The sequence below is a fragment of the Taeniopygia guttata genome, chromosome 1A, assembly GCF_048771995.1.
Source record: "Taeniopygia guttata chromosome 1A, bTaeGut7.mat, whole genome shotgun sequence".
Lineage (NCBI taxonomy): Eukaryota > Metazoa > Chordata > Aves > Passeriformes > Estrildidae > Taeniopygia > Taeniopygia guttata.
In genome coordinates, this window is record NC_133025.1 from 70,295,221 (window position 1) to 70,310,209 (window position 14,989).

The 14,989-nt window shown below is 47.3% G+C and overlaps 1 protein-coding gene across 3 annotated transcripts in view; it reads left to right on the forward strand.

Moving 5' to 3' along the window:
• LOC100224093 (sodium- and chloride-dependent GABA transporter 2) overlaps positions 1–14,989 on the forward strand; it is a 40,551-nt gene that overhangs the window by 16,730 nt on the left and 8,832 nt on the right. For 2 of the 3 annotated variants that reach the window (XM_041713717.2, XM_072923910.1), the window contains 6 exons: positions 682–816; positions 894–1,094; positions 1,834–1,974; positions 2,532–2,616; positions 4,784–4,916; positions 7,375–7,509. In XM_041713717.2, coding sequence (XP_041569651.1) covers positions 682–816; positions 894–1,094; positions 1,834–1,974; positions 2,532–2,616; positions 4,784–4,916; positions 7,375–7,509 — 830 coding nt within the window. The remainder of the gene's footprint in view (positions 1–681; positions 817–893; positions 1,095–1,833; positions 1,975–2,531; positions 2,617–4,783; positions 4,917–7,374; positions 7,510–14,989) is intronic. The other variant, XM_030263648.4, reaches the window with a different exon arrangement.

Below are 14,989 nucleotides of genomic sequence, written 5' to 3' on the forward strand. Positions count from 1 at the left end.
GCAGCTCCAGTGGCACATGATGTGCATGCACCATCTTGTGGGGCTGTCTCCTATGCTCTGTGGGGTAAAGGCCATTACTGCAATTAACATTAGCCTGAGGTAATCAAAAGCCTGAAACATTTAATCTCTTCCTGCCTGTTCTGTGACAGGGCTGGAACAGGAGGGCAGCCCTGGCTGCTGCTGTGAGGTGCATACTTTCCTGCATTACTTGCTCTTCCTTTGCATGTCTGCTGCTTTTTGCCAAGAAAATGATTGAGCAACCCCACAAACTGGGCAAAAGTGTCAGTCTTTGTGTGCTCCTCGGAGCCTGGTATTGGCATCCACGGGTTTGTCAGCTTATTCAGTCACAATACGCAATGTGAAAGGAGCAATAAACCTGATTAAATTTAGAATGTCTTCACAGCAGAGTGTTCTTCTGTATTTCTATACAGCTATTCACAACTTTCTTCTCCATTCATTGTACTTTTTGAATTGTTCATATAATCATATCAGTCCAGAAGATGAAATGTGAGGAAATATTTTTTTCCCTTGCATCTTGTCTGTGATCTTCCAATCTCCACAACTGCCATCCCTCCAAGGCTGTCCCACTCAGGAGGAACCTGCCTGGTGACTGGCTAGAGACAGTCTGACCTCAGTCCCCTCATGGGGCTTATTTTTCTATCTGCCACTTGAATCTGCCAGGTGCTTTCTTCATCCCCTACCTCATCTTCCTCTTCACCTGTGGGATCCCAGTGTTCTTCCTGGAGACAGCGCTGGGGCAGTACACGAGCCAGGGAGGGGTGACAGCCTGGCGCAGGATCTGCCCCCTCTTTGAAGGTGAGTGGAGGGAGCTGGGAGGGCATGGTGAGGTGGGGAGACCCTGAGGGGATGAGCAGAGATGTGTCTCCCCACAGCCTGGATTGTTATGCACCTCCACACATCTCCTGCCCACCTGCCTGAGAGGGCCACTGGCTGCCCCCTTTCCAAAATCCTGCTGGAAAAATGGATCACCTTCACCAAACAGTTCTCACTGTTACATTGCATCCTGGTTTTCTTCTTCATGGCCACAGTTTTGGCAAGGAGCTTTGTGCCCAAACAAGGTTATCCTTTAAGAGGTAAATGGGAAAAATGCTTCTGGTGATTATGAGGAACCTAAAGCATGCTGCTGCTTTGCTTTTTTTCTTAAATTGATGCTCTGTCATCTCTGTGAGTTTGCAGGTCATATAAAACCTTACTGGTGAAGGTGTCAGCTCTCTTAATGATTGTCAGTAGTCAGATCCTCTGTTTCTAGCACAGTTTCATCACAGTTATCCAGCCTCAAGCCACTTTCTTTGATTTCTCTGAAAGTCACTGTTGCCTCCTCCTTACGTGCCAAAACCCTTAGATGCTTCTCCAACGCCTCCCAGAGAAGGTGTGCAGGGTTAATAAAAGAGCTTCCCAAATAAAAATGAAAAGGGAAAGTGACAATTATTAAAAAATGAATTTTGTTAGAAGAGATGTAACTCAGCAGCTGCCATACCATTGTTTCTGCCCCTTTGGGTGGTGTTCCAACCATAACCTGCCCACCCCCTGCCCAGCGTCCCTCCCATTGCCACCCTTTCACCAGGGAAAGCAGTGGCAGGGCAGCAGGCAGAAGTTTGCCTGGGGGCCCCTGGCTGGATGCCCACTGATGTGGCACAGTGGAATTTGGGGAGGGGCCGGTGGCTCTGGTGCTTACCCCACTGACATGGACCCAGCAGCGCACTCAAAATGCAGAGCAGCAGGTGCAAACACGGGGTGAGCAGCTCCCAAAGGGAATCCTGCTCCTGTCCCCTGGCATGTGGGTCACCTGCCTTTGGGGCTCGCTTTCTGCAGGAATTGGCTACGCCTCACAGGTCATCGTCATACTGCTGAACTTCTACTACATCATTGTCCTGGCCTGGGCCTTGTTTTATCTCTTCAGTTCGTTCACCATTGACCTCCCCTGGGGCAGCTGTGACCACGAGTGGAACACAGGTGGGTGTGGAGCCCTCTCCCTGATCTCCAGCAGACCTCAGCTGAGGGAAACCTGCTGCTGCCCAGGGCCAAGGCTCAGGGGAGTGTCTTGTTCCTGTATGGGTGGGATGCAGGTTTGGGGCACTGGGGCACTGCAGTGCTGTTGGCACTTTTGTGGGAGAGGCTTAGTTGATCTCAGTCTTTGCTAGAGAAGCACCAGTGCTGTGCAGTGGTGACCTCCCTGGTGACTCCTGCTCTGGGCTCCAGAAATCACGGATGCCCTCCAACCTGGTATCTTTGAATCATCTTGTTCTGTGTGTTAGCCACAGACCTAGTGCTGATCAGAGCTGTACCTGCTGTAAGGAAAGATTAAATGCTATCATCTCAAGTGTCCTAGATTTCTTGCCACCCTTTCCATGGAGGCATTTCTTTTTGTGCATCCTTGAGACTATAACTTGTTCCAGAGTGAATGTCAGGGAGTCTCAACACTGTAGATGGACAGGGAGGGATTTTTCAGATCCTCTGGTACTCCAGGCACTGCTGCTTACAGTTCTTGTTTCCCTGGGCCTTTCCTGCAGGGAACTGCATGGAGCTTCAGAAGGCAAACTCAACCTTCAACGTGACCAATGAAAACGCCACGTCCCCAGTCATCGAGTTCTGGGAGTAAGTAAAGGACAGGCCTGTACACCCCTTCCCTCTCAGATATAATTTCCCTGGGCAAGGGACAAACTGCAGTAGAATATCCTATAAACCCATCCTTGCCAGAAGAGGAGACAAAGGGGAAAGCTGAGCAGGTCAGAGTGAAGGCTCTCAGGGGCAGCCCTGTCAGTCAAGATTAACTTCACTGTGCCCATGGTGTTGCTCTGGAGCTGTGCTGGCATGCCTCAGAGCCACCTGATTTTGTCCTTCTCTGATTCTGTGTTCTGGTCCCTCTGGGCCTTTTGGCCCTTTTGGTCTCACTGACCTCTTTCCTTTGAATTCATGCTGCTGTGTGATACCAGTGTATTCCCAGGAGGCTCTGGCATGGTGGGCAGTGACTTTTGTATATGCACTGGTCTTATTTCAAAAATAGAAAAAGAAGTGATGTTTTCAGTATAGGGCGACTCATATGCAAGTTATCCTGAGGAAAGAAACTCACCAAAATCGAAACGAAATGTGGGGGTCAGATAACTTTGCACTGAAATTTGGTTCCTGGTGTTCATTGTTTACTCCCCTTGTGTTAGTTACCCTGGAGTACAGAGTAGCTTTATGTCTGTCACAAAGGCATCTGTTGGTTTAGGCTCTCTGATGATGCTCAGCAGGCCCAGTTAAGCACGGAGCCCTGGCTGAATGACTGTGCAGGTCACCCCTCTGCTGCAGCCATGCATTTCTCTTGTGCTTTGGGATGGATGGAGGGCCCTGTCCCTGCCTGCCCTCAGGGGTGGATGGAGCCCACACACAGCACCCCCAGGGCTTCCTCAGCTCAGCACAGGGACACTGCTTTTAAACTCCAAAGTTTTACATTTTTTTTGTCTCCTGTGCTCTCCCTCTGCCTTGTTGCTCACAGGTGATTAGAAGGTGGCCTGCCTTAGGCCGCTTTTTCTGTGGATGAACACTGGAAAAGTTGTTGTTTCTACCACTGCTGTGACCATCCCTGTGTTACTGGAGAATAAGCAGCATGGGATTGGAAATTTCTGCTGGCCATTGTTTTTGTTCCTTCTGTTTTCACTGTCTGCAGCATCTGTTCCTGCTGTCCCTGGGCAGGGAGGTAGGAGGCCAGCATTTCTTTGAGGTGCTCTGACCTGCCAGTGGGTTGATTGCACACTCCACAGATCTCTCCTGGCTGCAGTATAGCACTCAGTTAGTTCCAGTCCAGTGGCACCCTTTGCACTGGTTAGAGTCCACATCCTTAGAAGCAGGCAAAGAGCAACAGGACAACATGACAAAGCGTATCTGAGAGAAGAGCACTGTGATTTTTCCAACCCTTCTCACACCCCCTCAATCAGCTGCAAGGCTGTGGGGCAATGAGGGCAGCAGTGTGCCTTAGACAAGGGTTCTCCAGCAGCACCTTTATTTTGGAATAATTGCTGTCTTTTGCAGCAGGGTGGACACTGCTGGTTGCTGGGCTCTACTGTCATGCAAGTCCCTCTCTGCCTGTCTCAGGCTTGGGTTTCTGGGACTGCACCCTGGGGTTTCACTCAAGTTCAACTGTGTGGTGTAGGAGAGAGGAGGATGAGTCCTTACTTTTGTAAGTGATGAGGAAGAAAGGAAAGATAAGGAACATACACATGACATGGAAAAGTTGTTACTATCTGACCTCATCTCTACCAAAGTCCAAAAAGCCCAGGATTTTATCTCCACACTGGCTGCAAGAGGATGCTCTAGGTGGCCTCTTCTGACTGTGCAGTGGTGATTATGGTGGTCGTGGTTGGGTCTTAGTCACAGAATGGGATGCTATGCTGCTCTGTGTCCTGAGGTCAATTATGTGGCTGCCTCAAAAGAGAGAAGTGTGCTATGGAGAAGGGGTTGGACAGCATTGCTTCTTGGATGGTCCTGGTGGATTCTGCATCGTAAGTGCAGTGTACCTCTGACTTTGAGTATTGCAGCATGTCAGAAAAATAGGTGAACTTTGTGTGTCCATGTGTGACCTGCCAGGCTGGCAATGTTTTTCAGAGAAGAGCACTGCTTAATTTCTCTGAGGCTTTCAGCTCAGACCTGAACCTTGTTAGTAAGACAGCTTTTCTTCCTAAAACCATCAGGTACCAAGGAGGTGAGAACCAGCATGGTGTTGGGAATATTAGTGGCCAGCATCAGTGACCCTTGAATGTTTCTTTGCTTCCCCCCAATGCAGGAGGCGAGTGCTAAAGATTTCTGATGGCATCCAGCACCTGGGTGGTCTCCGCTGGGAGCTGGCTCTGTGTCTCTTGCTGGCTTGGATCATCTGTTACTTCTGCATTTGGAAAGGGGTCAAGTCCACGGGCAAGGTGAGTCCTTGGTTGAGGTCAAGTCTCTTCCCTTGGTCACAGCACCGGTTCTACTCACCTTTTACAGGTTCTGAGAGGTCCTTGAGGTCCCCTGGAAACCACTGTCTGCATAAGCTGGTGGGAGCCTGTAGGGCTCAATGTGAACCAGGAGTGTGAACCAGGCTCTGTGGTTTTGGGTAGGAAAGGATGGGAGCACTGAGACATCTCAGAGCATTAACTTCCAAGATGTATATCCCCATCCAGTCCCTCTCCATTCACAGGCTGAGGAGACCCTACAGTCTTCCTCTGTCTGGGGTGGTTGCATGTTCCCTTCCTTCCCACCACAGCATGAGCAAACAGCATGTTTCTGCCTCTGCTGGCAAGTGCAGCTGGAAAATCTTCAAAATTATGAAATATAAAAAAAGGTAACTCTGATGGCCCCAAAACCCTCTCTGCCTCAGCACCATAGGAGTTGTTTTTATATGCTTTTTGTTTGTCCCAACTCTTTCTACAGTTGCTCATGTTCTCCAGCAGTAAAGGTCTCCTTTTTCTATCCCCACACCAGTCACCACAGAGCTATTTCTTTTAATGTTTTTAGGAAAAAACTGGTGTTGCTGTCCAGCTCCATTCCATGCTGTCTGTTACAGAGTGTGCCACTCTCATTTGCACTGACCCCATTACTTATTTTCTGCTACTGCCTCCTGACACCATTCCCAGCTAGGTTTGTCTGGAGCCAGCAAAAACAGATGGAAATGAAAAGGTTTAGTTATTTCCTAAATGGTGTCTTCCCTGCATGCCTTGAACAAGACATCATGTGTGATGGGGTGTAAACTCTAGCTGCACCCATTTCTATCAAGTTGATGGCATGGATGTTAGCAGTTTCTCTTGCTTCCAGAATGGTCTGGGATTGTGAAACAAGGCAGGGAAATCAAACAGCTTGCAGGGATGATATTTTCTGGTTTCCATGGAGTAAAATGAGAAGAAAAGAGCAATTGCTTGCTGTGGTGGCCTGGTAAAAGAAAACAGAGGCAGTCTAGTAACAGCAAATATGATGCAAAGATACAGCAAATGTAGTGTGGGAAGTCCTGAGAACAAATTCCATCTATTTTAGATACAATTTCTCAGTCAAATGCAAGTGATTTTTAGCAAAAACTACTAGTGTTGGTGAGATCTTGAAAACAGAAACCATCTTTGAGTGAAGCAACAGTGTCCATAGGTTTATCAACTGTCCACATATTTCATAATCTGAATAAAATGATGGCTGTAGGAATATAACCACACTGGGAAAGAAATATTCCTTAATTCTGAGGATTTGCCTGTGGAGGGTCAATACCTTGAGCTGAAATCACCCTACTCAGATCAGCAGTGGTTCTCACCCTCCAGCACAGGGACTGCCTGACCCCAGGAGCACTCCCACAGTCAGGAGGTTGTCACAGATGGAACCACTTCGCTGAGGCATGTGGATCAGATTCAAATTAAACCCTGGATGTTGTTGACCAGCATGTGACAGAACGATCACACTGATCCCGGCAAGGTTCCTAGTGATGTAAGTGCTAACAATGCCCAAAAAATAAAAAATATTGGGTCTGAGCCAAAGTAATATCTCATTGGATCCAGATGTTCCTACTGTTAAAAGTTTGGCAATATTAATCCAGTGAAGCATTCTCCAAATTCGGGTCTCGGTGGAGGTGTGAGTGACTGTGGAGTGAGAAGCTTAACACACTAATTCACACAGGCTGTAAGACACATAGGATGTTACCAAAACATGAATCTAAATCATATGCCAGTCAACTACCAGTTTTTACCCTGAGCTCCTAAAACTGATATTCTTTAGAGATTAAGCCAATGTGCAACCTGTCATCCTGGAAGAACATGCACTAAGGTTCAAAGACAATGAGATGTTTTATGGTTTTTGTTTTTAATCCTGCTTTCGTGGGCTGAGAAAGCTTAGACTTGCATCCCATTATTTCCTGAAGGAAGACATTGGTTGTGTGGTTAATACAGTGATGATGGTTAAACTTTCAGGACCTGCAGATTTGATTTACTATCACTGTGCAGCTCTAAATCAGAGACTCCTTGAAAATTTGAGATTATGGGGAATTTACTTGCTGAAGGATCCTGTCCTTGGTTTCTACAGTGTTCAGGATGCAGATTCAGAGGGACAGGGATGAACCTGCTCCAGATATCTCAGGCAATCCAGAGCCTCAGCAAGGAGGTATTTTTCACTGATCTCTCTGTCAGTGTTATCCAAAACTGCTGAGCTACATAGAGCAGGGCACATGAAATGCATAGACAGAGATGATAGTCTAGTATTGGGTTTTTCAAGGATGGGATACCTTTCAAATCTTGTCCTACAATACAAAACTGAATGACTGGAGGGTGTGTGTCCTGACTTAAGGGAGGACTCACAGAACCAGGTGCTTAGGACATTGCTGGCCCATGCTGCTCTCTCACACTTGTCCCTTCCTGCTCCTTCCAGGTGGTATATTTCACTGCCACATTCCCATATGTCATGCTGATTGTGCTGCTGATCAGGGGAGTCTCCTTACCTGGGGCATCCCAGGGAATCCTCTTTTACCTTTATCCAGACATCAGTCGCCTTGGAGACCCTCAGGTAAGGTGGAGGGGGGGAGGAATGAAAGGCTAAGCTGTGCTTGCATGGATTCCTCTGGCAGCCCACACTCTCTCCTTTTTGCTTTCCTACTCTCTTTCTTCCAGTTTCTACTTTCTGACCCCTCTTTTGCCCCTCTGTGGCTGTAAGGCAGAGCTGTGATATCGGTGTCTTTTCTGGTAGTCTCTGCTCTCTTGCCTTCCAGTGCTGTTCCCATATTTTCCTGTCTGAGTTGAGTCTGAATTGCTCAGGGGTATGGGCAGTGGGATTTAATCCTTTCTCATGAGTGGTGCAAGCTATCCCTCCTGTTTTCTGGGGAGTCTCCTCTGCTGTGGAACCAGATGGTGCATGGGGTGCCACTTTGCATTGTGCTGGCAGCTTGTGGGGATGAACCCTGCTCCTGGCACATTGGCTCCATCTTCCTTGGGAAGCATGCCAGCTGCATGGATGGTGGCAGCCACAGCATGCTGCAGCAGCAGTCCCTGGGACCTGGCTGCCTTTCTCTCCTTCCCATCCCTGGTGAGAAATTCCTGCCTGTTTGACAGGAAGGTCAGTGCCCAACTGCTGCTTTTAATCTCTTTGGGACAAGTTCTCCCATGTTAAATCCTGGCTCCAGCTGAGCTACTGTACCAGCCTTTGTGTGAAGGTGTTTCCAAAGGAGATTAAAGGGTGCCTGCCTGGAAAATAGGCCAACAAAACCCTTGGCAACCCTATTAACTCTTTCTGGTCTAGCACCAGTGCTGCCTCGGTTACTACTTTTGCAAATGGGAACATAAGCACTGGTGCATGTATGGCAGGAGGTGAGTAGCACAGCTGCTCCATTGGCATGGAGGTCCAGAAAAGTGTGGAAAGGTGTGAGAACAGGTCTGTGATTGCTGTGACTGTGTCTCCATTTGCACTGATGAGGTGCAAGAGGCTTCTGAAATGAAATAGTATTTTTGAGTGGTGCTCCTTTTCTTATGAAAAGTCCTCTTGTTACTGTGGCTGTGTTGCCCAGGGGACTGAACTAAGGCGCCTCAGGCGTGACATGTTTAGTTCTAGCTGTGTCCTCATCAGGTCTGTCCTGGCAAACTTTTTCAATTGCAGCCTGTGCTTTAGAAGCAGATCTTCCTTCCAGCCTAGAAAATGCTGGTGGAAAGGCAGAGTAACGCTTCAAAGTAAGAAGATGGCTCTGAACAAGGGGAGGAGAACTTGCTTCTCCCTCCCCACTCCACATTCCCTGATGAACAGTTTACTTCTGAGAGAGAAAAGTAAGATTTGGCAGTGACGGTTGCCTTCCTTTAGCATGTTTTAGCCATCCTACTCAACTGTGTTGCAGGGCTTGAGTCTTCTCTTGTGTCTTCCCATGAGAGAAGGAAGTGTTAGTGTCCCAAGCCTCACATATGTGTGGCTGTGCCCCCCTGTCTCTGCACAGTGACTGTGGTGCGAGTCCTGCCAGTCCATGGGGACCAAGTTGATTATAATTAATTTGTGCTCAAAGGACAGTGGGCTGTAATTGTTTACCAGCAAATCTGTACTTCCTTGAAAAATGGAATATTCTTTAGTGCTTGGGAAGGGACTTTGGAAATTAAAAAAAAAAATTAAAATTACCTCTCTAATCTGAACCTTATGAGAAGCAATCTTAAGGGGAGGCTTAAAAAAAGGGCAAACAATATACAAGGGGACAAAATCAAAGCTCCTCTAAAGTATATGAAAAACTACGTGAAAAGAAGGGATGAATTATTTATCCGATTCTACCGAGGAGCAGCAACAGCTGAGATGTGATTAAATGTCAGAATATCGGCTGGTGTGTGGAAATCATTGCTTTTCACCTGCCAAGTGACCTTGGACAGAATTGGGAAATACTGTCTATGAGAGCTCAGTCAAGCTGATTGGTAATTGTCTCTTCTGGCTGTGAAGTCTACAGTGCCCTAAATCTTCCTGCATCTTCATCTCCTCAATCTGTGAAATGCCTATAATTAAAATGGTAAATGAATTGCAGTTGATAGGTAGATCAGACCATAGAGAGAACTGCCAAACCAAGATGTTGAATAAGGAAGGCCAGTTATGCTCAAATATGAGCAGGTAACAGCAAAACCACCGAAGAGATAATCTATTTTGAACTGCATGTCCCCTAACAAAAAAATCTAAAAAATGAGCTCATACCTCATTTTAAAAATATGTAGATTATTCAATATTATGATGTTAGCATATCAGTCATAACTAGACCCAAAGTCTTTTCTCACTCCTTGACTGCATTGCTGTGCTCCAGATGCATCCTGTGTGTTTCACAGTGTGAACCAACAGAGGGTCTTGGGATCATCCTCCATTTGTACTTTTGATCATTTCACCCTTTGCATTTATCAGTTTTATCAATTGTTTTATTCAGCAGGAAATGCTGGAAATTTATGAATGTGATTAAGGAGAGGGATGCATAGTGGGATCCACCAGTGAGAAGATGAAATGAGAGGAATTCAGAGTAGAACTAAGATTTAAGTGTGTAAAAGTTGTCATTAAAATAATTTTTTTCAGGTGCTGTCAGGCTTTCTGTTGATTGAAGCTTTCATATGACTGCTGGTCACTGTTTAGACAGAGATATAGAGGATGGGTGGGTTGATGCAGAAAGGATTGTCTTGTGTGTTTGGGTTTGCATTAAAGAGATGTAATAGTCTCCTTTCACTCTGGTATCAAGTCTTAGCTAAATCTCCTTAGGTTTAATGCTGAATGAGAATGGAGAAGTTGTGCTCCGAGGCCGCTGTTGTGCTCAGAGTTTGTGTCTCTCTGGAAAAGCTGCAAGCGCTTCTCAATGCCTTCCACTAATTTTTCCTCTTGAAATTTCCAGAAAATTTCCACCATGCTGTATTTGCTTGTACTTTATCTGGTTTTTATATAAAGAAAGAAGCTTCTGTGATAAGTTTCTTTCCACCCATTCCAGATGTCCTGAAGGCCCCTGAATTTGGGGGCTGTATCCCAGTTTCCCGGGGCAGGGAAGCACTGGAGGTGCCAATAGTCAGCAGAGTTGAGCATTTACTTCTGAATATCCTTCCCATTTTCCTGTCTGAGTCTGACTTGCTCAGGGGTATGGGCAGTGGGATTTAATCCTTTCTCATGAGTGGTGCAAGCTATGATCCCTCTCATTTTCTTTCAACTATTTCCCTGATGATTGGGTTTTGGAGTGCTTGCCCCTGCAGATTTCCCTCATGGCTCGTTTCCCAACAGATAGGACAGAAAGGGAAGGCAAGAGAAGATGCTTGCAGTTGTTTTGGGGGGCGGTCTTCCCACTCTGCCTGTGGCTGCAGAGGGAGAACGCTGAGGTCATGGTTTGGACCAGAAAGCTCTCACAGTTAATGCTGAGCTGAGGATAAACCCCTCCAGCCACCACAGGGAGGATGAGAGATACGTGCGTCTTGCAGGGCTGGGACCTGCTGGGTTAACCATGGGCCGCTGAAGCCATGCTGGGAAGGGGTCAGAGCCCCAAATTCAGACCCTTCCTGCTTCCGCTCTATGGCCAGCAAACGCTCCTGCTTCCCTGTGAGAGGGGAGGGCAACCAGAGGCCTCCTAAATATTATTTGTTCTCCGTATTTATTGTTTTCCCAGCAGGCCCTTGTCTTGACCCAGCGTGCCGGGTTTGCACAGCTTTCCCCTTCAGCAGGCAGGTGTTTGTTTTCTGCGGAGGAGCTCCCGCTGTGCCCGTGTGCGGACACAGGGCTGAGCTTGTCCCACAGTGCTCCCACAGCACCACAGAGGGATGCTGTGTGCTCCTAAAGGGGGCTGGGATCCTCTCCTCTGCCTTGCTGGGGCAATGCATCCCATGGAGCGAACCACAGCTGTACGGTGTCCTCCGCCTCCTTGTCCTGTGCTTGTTCCCAGCCCTGTGGGACCCGCCGTGCAGCCCTGCTGGGCCTGATCTCAGCGCTGACATAGCAGGGAGGAATGAAGCTGTTTGTCTGTCTGCTCACAAGCAGCAGGGCTGGGAGGACCATCAATTCCGGCTTCCCAGGCAGCGGCCCTCGGAGTGCCGCTCGCCCCTTGGCACGTCCTGTTCCTTGGGCCGAACCACAAACCTGTTTGTTTTCTTGTGGTGTTTAAAGTAACCCCAGTGGTGGGAGGGCCCACCTGGGTGCAAAATGTCCCACCAGGTGTCCTGAGGTGCGGGGATAACATGAGGTCAGTGTTCTCAGGGTACTGTGGGGGCCTTGAGCGCTGGCAGAGGGAGATTAATTGGGGTACAAAGCCCCTGTTACTCACTCCCAAGGAGTATTTTCCAAGCAGATGGGGCTCTGGGATTGGGAACATAATGCTGGGCAAATGGAACAGGAGCACTTTACAGATGCCAGTGACCCATTCCCTGTCTCCTCTCTGCTGAGATGAATGGGGATGGGGGGAAGCATTGCCCTGAGCTGTGTGGCCTCAGCTCTGTGCTGGTACAACACTGTGGGATGAGGGCTGCATCTTTGGGCTGGGGCCTGTGGGCCAGTCCTGAGTGAAGGGGAACGTCAGTGTGCTGGAAATCGTGCCCTGGGAGTCCTGCAGTAAAACCTTAGGAGTCACCATCTCCCTTTCTAAGGCAGGGATGTGTTTGTGTGGTGCAGTGGGTGCTGGTGGGTAGTGCCAGCGCCACAGGCTGACTCGTGAGCCGTGATGTTGTGAGCAAAAGAAATGCTGCTTGAACTGTAGCTCAAGACTTGGCTGGTTTTTGCTCTCTGCTATGCATTACACCAAATGTGACCCTCCACACAGCATGTACCCACTCCGTGCTGTGCTGTCTCTGCTTGCTGATGGGGACAGTTCAGTGCTTCTCAGCATGCCACCTATATTTGATGTATGGCATCCACTGGGGTTCAATAACGTTTTGCTTGAGAGCGGTCTTGCTGTTATTTGTAAGTGCTTTGAGAACTTCCTAAGGAAGGACTTGTTTCAGTACTAGTAGCTATTAAATTCCAGTACATGTAATAAAGTGAATATTGCTGAGAAAATTAAGGGATAGAGGAATAGCCATAACCATCTTTAATAACTGCAGCTCAGGTGTAAAGGTTTGGGCTAAAAACAGAGTAGGAGGCTATTGCAAACTGGACCAAACAACACGTTCAAAGAATTTGAGTTATGAATTAAATAAACTGGATGGCTTAGAAAAATGCAGACAACAATTAAATCAAAATACCCATGCTGCCAATGTGCCACCAAAATCTGAACAGGATAACTTTACCAGTCTCTTTGGGAGCAGTGGCTAGAGAACAGCAGGATGCCTTTATCTGCAGTAGAAAGAGAGCCCTGCCTGACCCTGTGAGACATTTTAGTCAGACTGGTCTGGGAACAGCTGAAAAAAAACATTTCTCTGAGTCACTACAGGGAGAGAAAAGAGCACAGGCAGCAGGTTCAGAAGAAAAGGTTTGAGTTGCTGTTTGCTGAAGTGAATGGTCTGTGTAGCCCCCATGAGCTCTGTGGGGCTGGATGGGCAGTGGTGCTGCTGGAGGAGACTGGACCCTTTCCACTCCCAGTGACCCCATAGTCCTGGGACTTGCTGCTGCTGCTTGACTCCATCACCAGTGGGTCAGGAGCACGCATGGCATCAGTCCTGTGGCAGTCCTTTGACCCCCAAGCAATTTGGGAATTGCAAGGAAACTGGGAAGGTTGTAGATCTCTCTTGTCTTTGGCCCGAGAGCTGCAGTAACCTTTTACTGCATGAAATAATGTGTAGGCAGCCTGAGCTGGTGTTCACAGTCATGCTAAGTAGGATCATAAGCTCTGCAAGTCCAGCTTAGCTTTATTTCAATGACAGACTGCCTTGCTTCAAACGGGAACATATGCTAAGATAGGTCCTGTATTCCCTAAGGGTATCCCTTAGGGGCTGGGCTCCCACACAGCCAGGTGTGCACCCCACAGGTGTGAGACTGGGCAGAGCAGGCTGTGAAGTGAGGAGCCCACAGACCCCATGCTGGCCTCTGCTACACAATTCAGGGTTATCACTGGATTTTAGAAATGAACCATGTCATAAACCACAGAGCTAATGAAGCCTGGCCTCTTGATATTTGGCTTACACCATGGCTGGTAAAGCACCAGTTTTTTTCTTGCCTGAGGGGTATTTCTCCTTTGCTTGTGTGATTTATGTGATATTTAACACTGGTTGACTCTTCTTTCCTGTAGCTTTCTGCTCAGTGGGGACCCTGAGTTCCAGTCTTTTTCCCATTCCATAACTATTGTGCAATTCATAGGCAATTGATATCCTTGAGGTTTCTGACAACTGTTAAATCTGGTTGAAAAGCATCAACTGAGTCTAATGTTATGAGAGGCATGGGGTAGGCAGTTTAATGGCAAAAGTCTTGTTATCTTGACAAATTGAGCTACAAGAGCTACAAACCCCATGAGAGAGTGTATTTTGAGCTCAAATTTGATGGAAAACAAGAGCTCTATCAATGAACAGCAAAATAAAAAGCAAACTTAACAAAGCATTTGATTCCAGTCTGTGCAAAGATGTTTAAATTATTGATGCAAAGGTGTTGGCTGGTCCAGCTCACCTTAGTGCCTTGCTGTGCCTAAAATGTAGCTGCCGGATGAAAGCTGTGCCCATACTGCCTAAGAGCACAGTGATGCTTTAGGAATCAATTTTAAAAAGGGCTTTGATCTTTTTCTAATGTTTTTGAACTGAAAAAAAAATTAATACCTTGCTCTCTAAATTCATCTTCCCATTCATCGCCAAAAACAGTAAAATACACTGAGATCAATTACTTTTTTGACTTCCCAGTGCCTCGAATTAGTTGTTCCAGTCCTATCTCATCACCTGTCCCTTCCCATTCTACAAATCAGAGATTTGATCTCACTCCCTGTTTGATCTGAAACCTAGAGTCCAGTGTTTCCATCGACTTAAGTCAAGGTTGTGGGGTTGAATGTTAGGCAAGTGGCTTGCAGAACAGTCAGGGAGAGCAATTTCATCAAACCTATCCCTAGCAGCATGTTGCCTTCTTTCCCTGCTGGGTAGGCAGAGGATTTATTCTGTGCATCTGTGCCTTGAGCTAAATCCAGAATTTCTTCTGGGAAAATGTCAGTTAATGGGATTGTAACATGACTTCACAAGGCTCATCAGCCTAGGAAGGAGAAGTAAATATAAAACAAAATCTGCCACCACATGGTTATACTTTGGCCAGTACAAAAAAGGAAAGGCAGAACCATGCATTGGTAAGGGTGGCCTGAGCAATGAGCTGGTGCTGCCCAGCTTGCCCATTGCCTCAGGACATGAGATCTTGGCTGACAGATGCAGGTGGGATTTGAAGTAATAAAACCTGTGGAAAGCACTGTGGTGCTTTCCACTGGCTCCTGTTCTTCTCAGAGGGGTTCTGGGGCAAGGCTGCCATTTGAGTGCTTACTGGCACTGCCACTCTGGGAGGGGAGGGAGTTGTCAAATGGAGACTTTTTTCATAAAGTTGTCCCAGCAATATTTTATGTCTGCTTTTCTTTAGTCTTGAAAATGTGGCTACGCTTCAGCATTGTTGAATGATTGTTTTAGCT